Source organism: Sarcophilus harrisii, chromosome 6 (genome assembly GCF_902635505.1).
Source record: "Sarcophilus harrisii chromosome 6, mSarHar1.11, whole genome shotgun sequence".
Classification (NCBI taxonomy): Eukaryota; Metazoa; Chordata; class Mammalia; order Dasyuromorphia; family Dasyuridae; genus Sarcophilus; species Sarcophilus harrisii.
The window spans coordinates 211,722,246-211,737,335 of NC_045431.1; the positions used below are offsets into that span (position 1 = coordinate 211,722,246).

General features: G+C 32.9%; 1 protein-coding gene across 2 annotated transcripts in view; it reads left to right on the plus strand.

The window, feature by feature from the left end:
* The window catches only part of LUZP2 (leucine zipper protein 2), a 684,014-nt gene that overhangs the window by 302,517 nt on the left and 366,407 nt on the right, over window positions 1–15,090 (plus strand). For both annotated transcript variants that reach the window (XM_031941821.1, XM_031941822.1), the window contains exon 5: window positions 6,161–6,223. In XM_031941821.1, the coding sequence (XP_031797681.1) occupies window positions 6,161–6,223 (63 nt within the window). The remainder of the gene's footprint in view (window positions 1–6,160; window positions 6,224–15,090) is intronic.

Consider the following 15,090-nt stretch of genomic DNA (forward strand, 5'->3'; position numbering starts at 1 on the left):
CATTCTTTAAAATTTTTTTTCCAGGATTGTAGGATTTGAGCTTCTTGATGTGAAGTAATTGTCCATTATATCTTCCCTTTCCTCTTTTTCTACCACAGACCTTTTCCTACCCCTTATTTTTTTTTCTTTGATGTCAGAGACCATTCACAACCACACCTTCAATCCATGTGATGCCCCCCCTTTGTCTGCCCCAGAGTCAGACACAGTTCTCAAAAATTAGATAATTTTTTCTCATCTAGGGATGTAAACAGTTTAACCTTTAAATATATATTTTTCCCTGTTTAATTTCTATGGTTCTCTTAAGTCCTGTGTTTGTAATTAAATTTTTTTTCTGTTTAGTTCTATTTATTTTTTATTAGAAATGATTGAAAGTCTCTTCATTGAAGCTCCACTGTCTCCCCTGAAAGCTGATATTTAATCTCACTGGGTAGTAAATTCTTGGTTGTAACCATAGGTCCTTTGTCTTCCAAAATATGGTATTCTAAGCCCTCTGATCCTTTATTGTAGAGGTTGCCAGACCATATTTAATTTTTTTTGGTCTGGCAGCTTGCAATATTTTTTCCCTTAGATTACAGTTTTGGAGTTTTGCAACAATGTTCTTTGGTGTTTTGCTTGTGGGATGTTTTTCCAGATGTGATTGATGGATTTTTTTGATGAGTACTTCCCCCTCTTTTTCTAGAACAATGGGGAAGTTTTCTTTAATGGCCTCTTGTAGAATGTTCTCCAGGCTCTTTTTTTTGGTCATGGCCTTCAGGTATGATAGTAATTTTAAAATTGTATCTTATGGATGTATTTTTCAGGTTGACTGTTTTGCCAATGAGATGTTTCACATTTTCTCCCATTTTTTCATTCTTTTTGTTTGTTTGACTGATTCTTGCTGTCTCACAAAGTCATTAGCTTCCATTTGCCCTGTTCTAGTTTTTAATGTGTGATTTTCTTCAGTTATTTTTGTGGCTTTTTTTCCACTTTGTTTATTCTACTGTTTAAGTAATTATTTTCTTCAATTTTTTTCCTTCCTTTTCTACATTGTTGACTCTCTCATGCATACCTCTCATTTCTTTTCTCATGTTTTCTTCTACCTCTCTCTTTTTTTTGCCTTTTGAGGTCTTTTATGAGTATTTTTAAGAAGCCTCTTTAAACTTTTTTTTTTTGCATTTTTTTTTTATTATAGTAACTTTTTATTGACAGAATCCATGCCAGGGTAATTTTTTTACAACATTATCCCTTGCACTCACTTCTGTTCTGATTTTTCCCTCCCACCCTCCACCCCCTCCCTAGATGGCAAGCAGTCCTATATATGTTGAATATGTCCTAGTATATCCTAGATACAATGTATGTGTGCAGATCCAAACAGTTTTCTTGTTGCACAGGGAGAATTGGATTCAAAAGGTAAAAATAACTCAGGAAGAAACACAAGAATGCAAACAGTTTACATTCATTTCCCAGTGTTTTTTCTTTGGGTGTAGCTGCTTCTGTCCAACATTGATCAATTGAAACTGAGTTAGGTCTCTTTGTCAAAGAAATCCACTTCCATCAGATTACATCTTCATACAGTATCGTTGTTGATGTATATAATGATTTCCTGGTTCTGCTCATTTCACTTACATCAGTTCATATAAGTCTCTCCAGGCCTCTCTGTATTCATCCTGCTGGTCATTTCTTACAGAACAATAATATTCCATAACATTCATATACCACAATTTACTCACCATTCTCCAATTGATGGGCATCCATTCATTTTCCAGCTTCTGGCCACTACAAAAAGGGCTGCCACAAACATTCGTGCACATACTGGTCCCTTTCCCTTCTTTAGTATCTCCTTGGGGTATAAGCCCAGTAGAAACACTGCTGGATCAAAGGATATGCACAGTTTGATAACTTTGGGGGCATAATTCCAGATTGCTCTCCAGAAGGGTTGGATTCGTTCACAGCTCCACCAACAATACATCAGTGTCCCAGTTTTCCCACATTCCCTCCAACAATCATCATTATTTTTTCCTGTCATCTTAGCCAATCTGACAGGTGTGTAGTGGTATCTCAGAGTTGTCTTAATTTGCATTTCTATGATTAATAATGATGTGGAACACTCTTTCATATGAGTGGTAATGATTTCAATTTCATCATCTGAAAATTGTCTGTTCATATCCTTTGACCATTTGTCAATTGGAGAATAAGCCTCTTTAAACTTGAGACCAATTTATCTCACTCTTCAAGATGTCTTCTGTGGACATTCTTTCCTCCTCTGAGCTTGTGTTTTGGTCTGCCTTTATCACCATAGGTCAAAGTTCTTTTCTGTTTCTTGCTCATTTTTTCCTTTTCTTGTGGTATTTCCTCTTTTTTTTTTTTTTTTTTAAACTTTTAAGGAGAATCTCTGCTCCTGGAGTAAAGGAGGCGCTGTTCCAAACTTCCCATGCTTCTCTGAGCCTTGCCTTTCAGCACAGCATCCCCTTGGGTTTGCAGGGGCAGCTTTGCCTGCTCTGCTCAGGAAACAGCCTGGTTTCCCAGAGTTTGCCTCCTGAGCTGGCTGGAGGCTGCCCCCTGCTGTGCTCCTTTCCTGAGCCAGGACTGAAGGTCTCAGCTGCTGATTCACAGTGGTTGAGACCCTCTCACTGCTTTCCCAGAGTCTGTGTGACCTGGGCTAAGCAGCCTTTTCATCCTAGTGAAACTGACCTCCCTTGAGCTTTTTCCAGCTCCTTGAGCTACAGAGGGTTTCATTTCCTCAGACTCTGCTCAGATGTTGATTTCATGTGGTTTTGGAGGGAAACTGACAGAGCTCAGGCAGCTTCCTGGCTTACTCCATCATCTTGGCTCCAGCCCCAGACTTGCTACTTGCTTTTCATATATATATAGGAGTATCATGTTCCATTACAATCTGGACTAGGTGGCTTCTGTGGCCACTTCCAGTTCAGAAACTGATTCATCTACTGAAACCCTTTCAACTTTGAGACCTGTGCCTCTGAGAGCTCCACTTAACAAGGAAAATCACATAGGGGGCATTAAGTCAAGATGGGTCTTCCTACTGCAGGAAGGAAACGTTCCACTTTGAATTTCAATGGTAATTATGCTAGATTAGTCTAAGCACTTGGACCTTTAACACCTATAAATAACTTACTATATGTAAGATTCGGGTCAAGGTACTTTATCTCTCTGAACTTCATATGTAAAGTAAAGGAGTAAATTAGGTAATATTTAAGTCTCCAAAGAACTCTAAATCTCTGCTCTTGTTTTTCTCCTACCTGTGGCTATATGGGTGATCAGTGACATTTTTAAGACTTAATTACTTCAGCTTAAAATTCATAAATATACGCATTACTTACTCTGTAAGATGCTAGAATGGAAAATAAATGAGAAAATATATGTAAATCACTTTTTAAATATGTATATGAAATGGTGCTTTGTAAATATGCTATAAAATGCAGCTATTGTTTTTATTTTTAAATAGTGCTTTTAGAATAAGAAATAAAGTCAATAGTGAGACTATATTTATAATACTTGTTACTAGCAAGGCTAAGGGATGACAGATCATTGAAGCTCAGAAGTTCTCAACAGTAATGATAAGCTTCATTAAATATTGCCATATAAATATGTATATATGGATAGATACATATGTGTGTATGTATATATATTATACATATGTAGATATGTGTGTATATGTATATATGTTATACATAGTGTGTGTATACACACATACAAACATACACATACCAAATCCAGAAGTCTTTGGTTGATTCATTAGGCTCTGAGAGCTACCAGGATTTCTAAGAAAGACAAAAGCAGCCCAAATAAGAAAAAGAGTTCCACCCTTTGATTAAAAGCAAAATGAGAAAAAAGAGAGGAAAAGGCAGATAACAGGGGAGATGGAAGGAGGAAAAAGGAAGGATAGAGGAAGAGTCACTGAGACATTTTGAGTGAAGCTCAGATAAAATGACTACATGACTCATAATTCAGATATTCTAAAAATCATTTTGGTCTTAACTTGGTTTTAGTTGATTGATGTGAGTGATATTCTTGATGATACAATTGGAAGTTCTTTTAAATTTCTCTCAGTTCTTGCACCTTAAAATTCATGTATTTCCTTGTAGCCATTACCCGAAAACCTCTCAAAAAGTTATTTCTTCACTGTGTATAAATTTAACTTTATAAAAAGAATGGTTTGTTGAGGCTTTCCAGAAAGAAGACTGAATAAGAATTTGCTTCCAAAAACAGTTCCTTTTTCCTACATCTAAAAGTATAGGAAATTTGAAAAATGGAAAATAACATAAGCAATAAGAGAAAGAAAAAATTTTAAAAGAAAAATATTTAAAAACAAATGGAAAGGAGAAAATTTATCAAAAATCATGATGGCAAATTAAAGGCCAACAACACTAAAACATAAATAAATTTAATAAAAAAAAAATCTCAAGATTAACAAAACAAGAATCAAAGAATTTAAGCAACTCAGCCTGAGGAAAAATTGAGCAATCCAAATGAATTCTCACAGACAAACAGGGGAATAGCTGTCAGAAGAATTTACAAGTCTGGGTTATATTTAACTACTAATCCTATAAAAATTTATGCATATTTTTAACTTAATGTATATATTCAAGATTTTTCTATTATTTTCAAAGTATAAATTTTTTTTTTTAAAAATGATGAAAGTCTTATTGGTAGCATTTGACATTTTTTCAGAGCTATAAATGATCACACTGAAATTTTGATTCCTGAGTTAATTTGATCTAGATTCAGTGCAGCTATGAATTTTTCAAATATTAAAGAGAAAATAGCCTTTATGTTTCACATTTATTTTCCAAAAAGGAGGAAATACATCATACACTTCATAGATTCTTTCGACAAGATAAATGTTGCCTTGATATTCAACTACTGAGAAACAGATTATATATTGAAAACTATAGATGAATACATTATTAGATTTTGATACATTATTAAAACATTTAAAGATGACATAAGTAGATTATTTATGAGATGGCAGATCTCATCTTACAATGATCACAAAATAGTTTCTTTCTTTTTTTTTTAGCTTTTTATTTTCAAAATAGATGCAGTTTTCAACATATACTCTTACAGAACCTTGTGCTCCAATTTTTTTCTCCTCCTTTCCACTTCTTCCCCTAAAAGGCAAGTAATCCAATATATGTTAAACATATGTAATTGTTCTATACATATTTCTACAATTATCATGCTGCATAAAAAGAAAATCAGACCAAAAAGGGAAAAAATGAGAAAGAAAAAAAGCAAATGAACAACAAAACTTATTAAAAATAAGGGGAAAGTATAAAGAAATAACAAAGAAACAAAAATAAATCTAAGTAGAGCTTGGAATTCAAATCTGTGTTTTCTTTTTAGTATAGAAGAAAACTTTACTTTTTTTTCAAGGAACTTTTGTATCTACTATCTCATTTGATCCTAAAGAGAATGCTGTTAATATTCATAGGACAAGAGGTAACCCATATTTTTACAAAGAGAGAAGTAAATTGAATGATTTACCTAGGAGCTTTAAACAAGTACTGTCTGAGTTAGCTTGGTGGTAGAGTAGCTAGAATACTGGACTTAGATTCAGGAAGACTAGAATTCATTTTCAGATATTTACTTTTCATGTTACTTGAATCAATTTCCAAATACTTAAATTATATCAGCCTTAGTTTCCTCATTATTAAAAATGGACAAATTAATTATATCCTTTTCATAAGATTATTATAAAGATCAAATAAATTTGCAAGTAACACATTGGCCAAACGTTTATATAATTCTAGGTATTGTCATCATTATAATTGTCATTATCATCATCAGCAACATCACTATCATCATCAATATTCACTTAGAACTACACCAGACTCTCATATAGGAAAGCAAACTGTTGCAGCCACTGGTACAACTACAACAAATCTTTAATTCAGCCATAAATGGCCTTTTAATTGAGTACATTTATGATCTCCCATTAAATATAAAAAAGAACATTTTCACATTAAGTAGAGGTGTATATGGGTATATTAATGATTTATTTGGTTAATAAAAATTTCAATTCCTTTTGCTTTCTAAGTATTTTATTGATAACTGTGGAGTAATTGCTTAATTATATATTGGAACTTTGAATGGTAAGTTAGGAAAATATGGGGATGAATTTGAAATGTGTCTACTTAATTAATATTCTATTCATTTTCAGATTAATTTTTTAAAGACTGAAATGGAAAGAAAGAGCAAAATGATCCGAGATCTCCAAAATGAGGTAGGAATCACTTTAAGGAAAATGTTATATTAAAACTGAAGAATATATATCCAACAGCATTATGACTGAGGGCATGGATACCATGCCATTTTGCCTCCCATTTATCTTCTTTTAAATAATAACAAATGTATCATGAATAATTCTTTCTGGATAACTGAAAAAATGTGATATGAATTCACTCTTAAGTTACATGGTTTATAGTCTTTCCTTTTAAAGACTGCTTACTTTGTACCATCCTTTTCCATGTCTGTCTTTATGAGTAGCCACTTTACTTTCCACTATGGTCGTATTCTCTGCTCCTTTCTTTTCTTTTCCTTTTTTCATTTATTTTTATTGATTTTGGTCTATGACAACCAGAGGAAAACATAAGTAAGTCTACTGTTTACTTTAGAAGGATCATAGGAGACTCACACAAGCATTGCAGCTACCTCCTAATGAATGAATATGCTATTTATCTGGATTAGATAGTAGCTGTACCTCAGGCACTTATTCTATTTGCTACTTAGATTAAATTAATGAGTGAGCCATTTACTAGGCTAGTATTCCTTGTGTCAATAAATTCAGAATGGATTGCATATTAGCCAGTATATAACCATATGACATTATTTCCCTAATCTAGATCAAGAAAAAATCATATTTTATATATATTTAGCACAATTTAAGAGAGAGGCTGACAGACAGATTGACAGAGATAAAGAGACAGAGAGAATACCTTAAGCACTTTGTTCAAGACTCAAATCAAAATAAATGCATGTGAGGCATAGAGAAAGGGAGAGAGAATTTAAAGAATTTAGAAGGTAGTTCTTTCTTGTATTTCTTCTACTTACTGATTTTCTCTTTGATCCATTTAAAGGATTGGGCTGAACTTGAAAGTTCAGATTTTTCACTGCAATGCTCCTGGTTATTATTGTTATTTTGGAAAACTTTAACAGGAATATATTTGATGGTGAATAATCATGTTGATTCTCTGATAAAGCTATGTTTGGTTATTTTTAGGAATGTATGGAATACAGGACTAATCATATTCTGCACTCTTTATTCTATAATTTTTCATACAAATGGAATCATGTCACATTGGATATCATTTTGCAGCACTGATGTTGAAAACAAATTATAAAAGTGTTACCAATAAGTAGAGAATAGGAATCTTCCAAGCTGATTGCTTATATGGAGAATGCCATTCGATGTCTAAGAATATGGGCTGTTGACTGACGTGGATGTAGATTTAAGAAAGATATATACAGAAGGTGGAAGCAAAGAGAGTTGACAGATGATGACTGCAAATCATGACATATCCTATAAGAATGAGTTTGAGTAGTGCCAAAATTCACCTGAGAAAGGTTTTGAAAAGAAATAACAAAAAAGAATGTCATTGCTATTGGGAAGAGAAGGGGTTAGGGCTCAAAAATAAATAAATAAATAAAGTAGAACTGCTGCACTTTAAGAAAACAAGATGGTGATAACTTGAAGTTGAGGAAAAGCTGCATAATTATTCCTTTCATTCCCTTTCCCCCACCCCACCAAAGAGAGTAATCTTTGGATTAGTGAGGTCAGAGCAAATATGTATGACAAATGGGACATTGATACTTAAGTAGAAGAACACTTAACAGACCTAGGAGTACAAATATATTAGCTTAAATGAACTACATTCTTGCAGGGATGGAAGAAGCATATTAAAAGCAGTAATTATGTTTTAGTAACTGTGCCGAACTCTTTACAAATTTCTTCTTTGATTCTTACAAAAATTCTGTGAAATAGAAGAAATTATTGCCCCCATTTTAAAGCTGGGGAAACTGAGATGGAAAGTTTAATGGGACTTGCCAAGGATCACATGATTATAAAGTGTCAGGAGTCAAATTTGAATTTAAATATTTCCTGGCTCCGGACCTAATGCTCTAATTATTGGCTGCACTGCATAAATACCTTAAATATTGAACAAACTAGGAGGTAGAATTGCTGAATCAATTTGACTTAGTGATTGGTTAAAGATTTTTTAACTATTATGAAAGATTAAAGAAAGGCAGAATGATGGAAGAAATATTTTGGAGAAATTAAAGGACAGATGTCCTGATTTTTTTTAAAGAAAAAGAATAAATTACAAATCTTAGTTTGCAGTCCTTTGTAGGCAAAGGTCCTTGACTTTGGTTCCTGGGAAAATTCTCCAGCTTATGATTTAACATCACAGTGGGTACACATAAAGAAAAGGAAACTTTTAACAAAAGAAAAATCCATTAGAGAGCCTGAGTTGTCTGTGCTTTACTCTGTGCAATTTAACATTTTTATCTGTGTATTTAACCAAAGACAAAAACACTTTCTTAAGTCTTCTTAAGACTTCTTAAGTCTTCTAAATAAGACTTCTCATGAGCTGAGCACTTCACAGATATTGAAGAAGGGACCCCAAAACTCTAAAACTCCTTGAAGGAGAAAATCTTCAGTTCTACCTCAGTGAGGGACTCTGCCTGAGGGAAACAAAACAAACAGTTTCATTCTGTTATCTAGGTGGAGTTGGTTCAGTTCTGAGCAAAAGAATTCTAACCCTATTGAATTAAAGAAACTTATTCAATTCTATTCAAATTCCAGCTCAATCTGAAACCCAACTTGTAGATGAGCTAACTTGAGCTGTTCCAGCCCCCATTGGGTCTGACCTGCTTGGGCTGTCTCAGCCCCCACTATGACCCAATATAATAGTTTCCTGCAAGAAAGGTCTTTTGCAGATGGACTTTGGTAGCTCAATCAGCTACCAGGACTTTCTGCCCACTGAGAACTGCATTCTCAGTGCAAAACTCCATCTTCCATAGATCTGCCACTATAGAAGTCAGTCTCTTGGTAAACTGATTTCTATCTAACAATAAACTTCATTTTGCAACTAATAATTTGGAATTAAGTGAATTCTTTCACTCCTCAAACCTGCAACTGATTTAAAGGGGATTCTTATAACTATCTTATAGCCAGTAATCTAGTCCACTCAAATAGCATCAGTATCTTCTCATTTTATTCTCACAAAAACCTAATGAGGTAGATTTATAGATGACACATAAGTAGGTAGAGTTGGAAAACATGTTGTTAATCACAGAATTAAGAAAAATTCAAAAAGGTGAAATTTAATTTAGATTAATTTACTAAATTCAATTATTCTTGAATTTGCTTTAAAATTTCAAATTGGAGAGGCATAACTGGAAGGAACCTCATTAGAAAATAAACAAACAAACAACAAACAAAAACCCCAACACTGAAGGTCCTAAAGTATTCCAAGCTCATTGTTGATCATTATAGTTATGTGGCAAATAAGAACATTAATACAAGAATTCTTTTTCAGTGCATCGGACTTTATAGTATCTCTTTTTCTTTCCAGTTATGAGATTCTGTGAATTGGTGACAGATTTTCTTTCTTTTAATCTAAGATATAGAACTAAAGAAAGGTAGGTCTCCAGATAATTCATACCATGTGTCATTTTGAGCAAGTCATCATAAGGAAAGTCTCAGATGATCTTGATCAGTTATGGTTTTATTCTTATTTTTGTTCTTTGTCAGCCTGCTATGGTATATTGCTGCAATATAAATTAGCTTCAAAAAACCCTACTCCCCAAAACAAAAGGAATATGCTTGATGTTGGTACCAACAGTATTGATTCATGCTCATTCCAAATGGAGAGTCTGATTTAAAATAAAATTATGGTCAACTTTTTGTTTTGTTGTGTTTTTCAATTTGGCTACAAGGTTCATTGTATTCCTGGATTGTTCATTATTCCTAATATGTTCTTCAGGTTGAATTTTTCTTAGATGTCTCCTACCTTCATGACATAAATATCTGTTGTTGTTATTTTTTATTCCCCACCAAAACAAAATATGAAGGGCGAAGTAAAATTACAGCAGGTATTTAGTAGACTTTATGGTATATCCATCAAAGACTCTTCCTTCCCATACTAACAATCTGGGATTTAGAGTTTCACTTTTTCAGGTAAAATTTGAAAATCATTATTATAGGATCATAGGATTTAGAGCTGGGAATGATCATAAATCTTATCTAGCTTAACACGTACACTTCACAATTGAGGAAATAGGAACACAGAATACACACACACACACACACACACACATATACAAATAGATTTCCTAGTTTCACTGGTGATAAGTAGAAGAGTTCTGACTTGAGCCCAGATTTTTCTTTTTTTCCCCAAATTTATTTTATTTAAAGAAACAGAATAAGAAAAAAAGAAAAACAGAAAAGGATACAAAACAAAATGAAATAAAACAAAAGAGAACATTGTCATGTGCCCAGCAGAACATCAGGAAGGATTCAAAACATATAACAAATATCAGTTCAAGTATATATACATTAGTAAAAGAAATTATATTCATGAGTATCTTATCTTTTCTTTTTTTTTATTATAGTTTTTTTTTATTTACAAGTTATATGCATGGGTAATTTTACAGCATTGACAATTGCCAAACCTTTTGTTCCATTTTTCCCCTCCTTCCCCCCTCTCTCTCCCCCAGATGGCAGGTTGACCAATACATGTTAAATATGTTAAAGTATAAATTAAATACAATATATGTATACATGTCCTCTACAGTTATTTTGCTGTACAAAAAGAATCAGACTTTGAAATAGTGTACTATTAGCCTGTGAAGGAAATCAAAAATGCAGGCGGACAAAAATGTAGGGATTGGGAATTCTATGTAGTGGTTCATAGTCATCTCCCAGAGTTCTTTTGCTGGGCATAGCTGGTTCAGTTCATTACTGCTCTATTGGAACTGATTTGGTTCATCTCATTGCTGAAGATGGCCAGGTCCATCAGAATTGACCATCATATAGTATTGTTGTTGAAGTATATAATGAGTGTCTTATCTTTTCTTTACTTCCTTGTAAATTTCTTTTGTTCTTTAATGCATACTTTTTTTTAAATTTTATTCTTTTTCCCCCTTTTCATCTCTTCTCATCCCTAAGCAGGCTATAATTAAGAAAGGGTATATCTATAGATACATATTTAGATATAGATATAGATATACACATACAAATACACATACCCCCACTCTTAGACACACACATATCTTTCCTATCTCTGCTGACTCTTTGCATTAACCTCTCCCCACCCATGGGTTACTCCCTAGTCTTCTTCACTAACCCTTTGCTTCCCCTATATTCCTCCCTATAGATTTTGGAGGCTGATATACCCTTCATAGTATATATGTAGTGTTGCCTATTTAATCCATTCCCTATGTGGGTAGGTTTTCAGAACTATGAGCCCTCCTCCCCCCTCTAATATCTCTGTGTCTATTCTTTTTTTGTACCTCATTTGTATGATATAATTCTATTTTTACTTCAAGGCTGTCCCAATCTTTCTTTTGAGCTGTTGTATTGCTGATGTAAATCTTAAGCATATGCTATAAATTTCCCATATAAAAAAATAAACAATTTAACCTGTTGAGTTCCTTGAAGTTGCTCTTTTATATTTAATTGTTGGTAGATATGAATTCAAAGCAGTCTTTTATTTTAGCTGCTGCTAAGTCCTGTACAATTTTAATTGTAGCTCCAGCATATTTGAATTGTTTTTTTTTTTCTTATTTCTTTTTTTTTTTTTTCTTATTTCTTGAAAAAAAATTTCCTCTTTGTTTTGGGGGTTTCAAAATTTGCCAATAATGTTCTTATGCATTTTCTGCAAAGAATCTCATTGAGGTGATGATTGATGGATTTTTCTATTTCTACTTTCCCTTCATGTTCTTTCTCTCTAGGACAATTTTCTTGGATTATTTCTTGTATTATTTTATCAAGATCTTTTTTTTTTTATAACAATTTTCAGGCAGTCCAATTATTTTTATATATTTTTTTCTAAGTCTGTTCTCAAGATTTGTCATTTTTGTCATAACATGTTTCACGTTCCCAATGACAAATACTTGGGGAGGTGAAAGTTTCTGTGGCTTCTGCTGAGGCTCTAGCAACACCTAGCTAACCCCAGAGATTCTACACTTGATGTTTCTGTGGAGGTAGCCTGGAGGTGTTTGCATTTAGGTTATAATCCCTACCCAGGTCTTTTTTAGGATCTTCTCAGGGTTTAACAAGGGGAGCCCTGTTCTGCCCCAAGTCTTATTGATTTTTCACCAGTCTATGTTCACCCTGAGCACAATTTGTTCTATTTGTGGCGGGAATTGGGAGAATTTGAAATTTACCAGCCTACTCTGCCATTCTTCCTAAACCCAGACCTTTTAAGAATGAAATAAATTTTATCTCTGAAAGAATATATTTCATGTAACTGATAGTTTTCCTTAAAGAATACCTCTTTGACTGACTTCCTTTTTACACTTTCTCCCTTAGATAGTGCATTCTTTCACCTGACCTGAAATATCACTACTTTGGTTGTAGTAGACACTAAATATCACAAGGGTATCTCCCTTGTGATAGTCTATTCATATTCCAAAATTCTTTGGGAAGTTACACTTCCTCTTCACTTACAAATGTTTGTGGATTTTATTAAAAAAATGTTTGTCGATTTTATTAAAAACCTGAAGGTAACTTTTTATTTTTAGTGTTTTCTCTTATTCCCTGTATCTAATATACTACCAATCTTTGATGACTTGAGGTCATGTTTTATATCCTTGAGTATATATTTTTAAATTTTTTTATAGTTTTGTTGAATTAGGTTGGAAACCCCATCTCCCAATCCATTATGTGGCACATAGTAAATAATTTTAAAATGCTCACTGTTGACTTTTCATTTAAATGCAGAAGAAATAAAGGACTAGGCTAACTTAGCCAAGAAATGTAATTTTTAAAAGTTTCCTTCTTGTCTTATTTTCTTAAATTTTGTCTCTTTTAAATATCGAGTTCAATAGTTACATTAATTGAGTTAAAGGTTATGGTTAATTATCCAGTCAAGTAGCTGAGATTTAACAATGCTGTATTTCAGGTTGAATTTTTCTCATTTAAGAATTTATGCTTTTGAATAGATTAAAAAAAAACTGTATCAAAAGAATAATAAAGAGGGTTTGTTCAGATAAACATTAGACTAACCTGCCATATTTCACATGAACAGTCATCTAATATTCCTTCCTTTGTCTTTCTTTTTTGCCTTTCTTCCTTTTTTTTTCTCCCTTTTCCTTCTTGTTTTAGTTTTCTTTTCTGCCTTCAGTCTTTCTCTTCTCCTTTTCACAAATATTCATTAATATTTCATTAAATAGGAAAGAAATAATATGATTCCTACTCTTTAGGAACTTGTTAGGAGGGCAAAACAGGGAAACAGATAATCAGAACATGAGGATTTGTGTGATAAATCCTGTCAGAGAAGTATGCAGAACAAGTGTAGATAAAAATTTGAAGAGAAATGTGTCAACTATTATGGATATGGAATGATTCACTATTATAACAAACTCCTGTATATAGAAATTTATTTTTTCAACTAAGCTTGAGACTTTACCTGCCACTTAAAAAGTTGCCTGAAATCCAGTGGCAAACCACTTCAGTATCATTGATAAGAAAACCCCATATATGATTGTGAAAAACCAAACACAAATGAAAAACTACTGAATAACTTACTGATTGTGTCTATCAGAAGCAGAATTTGAACTGAAGTGTTCTTGGCTTCAAGTAAGACTATTATATCACCATAGCCCCTTTTCACATCACTCAACAATAATGCCCATCATTTTAATAAGAAGCAACCATTTCGAAATGCACTTTGACTAGCAATGTTCTTTACCATTTCACCAGGCAAAACTAAGCTCTTTAAAGCTAGGGACTGTTTTGCCTTTATAATCCCAATAACTAGTCTAATATCATATATAGTATGAATTCAGTGAATTATTGTTGAACTGAATCTTTCTATCAACTATCTATCTCAGATATTAAACAATTTACTCAATAATAAACAGGTAATATATAAAGATTAAAATTCAGTATTGTGACACAAAGTCACCTTTTCTAACACAAATTTCCTTTCCATTCTGAGTGAGCAGGGAAGTCTCCTCATAGAGAATCATAAATCCATGGATTTAAAGTTAGAACACATTCTAGATATTTTCTAGTCTGACCTTTTCATTTTGTAAATGTAGACATAACAATCTGATAATGAAATAACTTAGCCAAGGTCATACAAGAAGTGAGCATCAAAACTACAATTCAAGTTCAAATATTCCCAGTGTCATTCCAATTTCCTACCCATTTTACTATGCTGTTATTCCACTGTAACTATAAAATGTGATAAACTTACAAACTACCCATTCCTACCTCATAAATCATTTTTGAACTAACAATTATAGATTTAATTTATTCTGAAGATATATGATTTGTCTTTTAAAATGTAGGAGTCAGTAATTTTTAATACTATAAGGCAACAAAACCCAGCCTCTGTTCATCATCCTTGCAGAGACCTTTGAATTTGTGCCAAGTTAGGTTCACAAGTTCCCATTCAGAATAAGAAAGTCATTGAAAAGTCCTTTCTTTCCAGAATAGATTCCATCCAAAGTCATAAACCACAGAACTACTCCCATCCAATATGGCAGCAACAGGTTAAATAAGCTTAGTTTTACAAGGAAAAAATTTTTCTTTGTATTTCAGAAAGTTCTGACAGTTTTAATGGTTTTGAACACTATCAAAGCAAGTCTATTCTGTATCTGCTGCTGAATTTCATTTTTTCAAGTTCAGAAAAAAAGAAAAACTGTTGAGGAAATAGAATCTAATCCTAATTAAGTATATTAAAATCTAACTTCCCTTCTCAGTCACTTTGTTGGCATTGCACAAAGTGTCTCAAAAAGAGTGATATTACTGGAATGATTATTATGAACAGCAGCAGTTTCAGGTGAACATTTCCTATCTTTTTATAATTCAGGAAAATCTATCAATAAGATAGAAAGAATAATGTTGGGACTTCACTT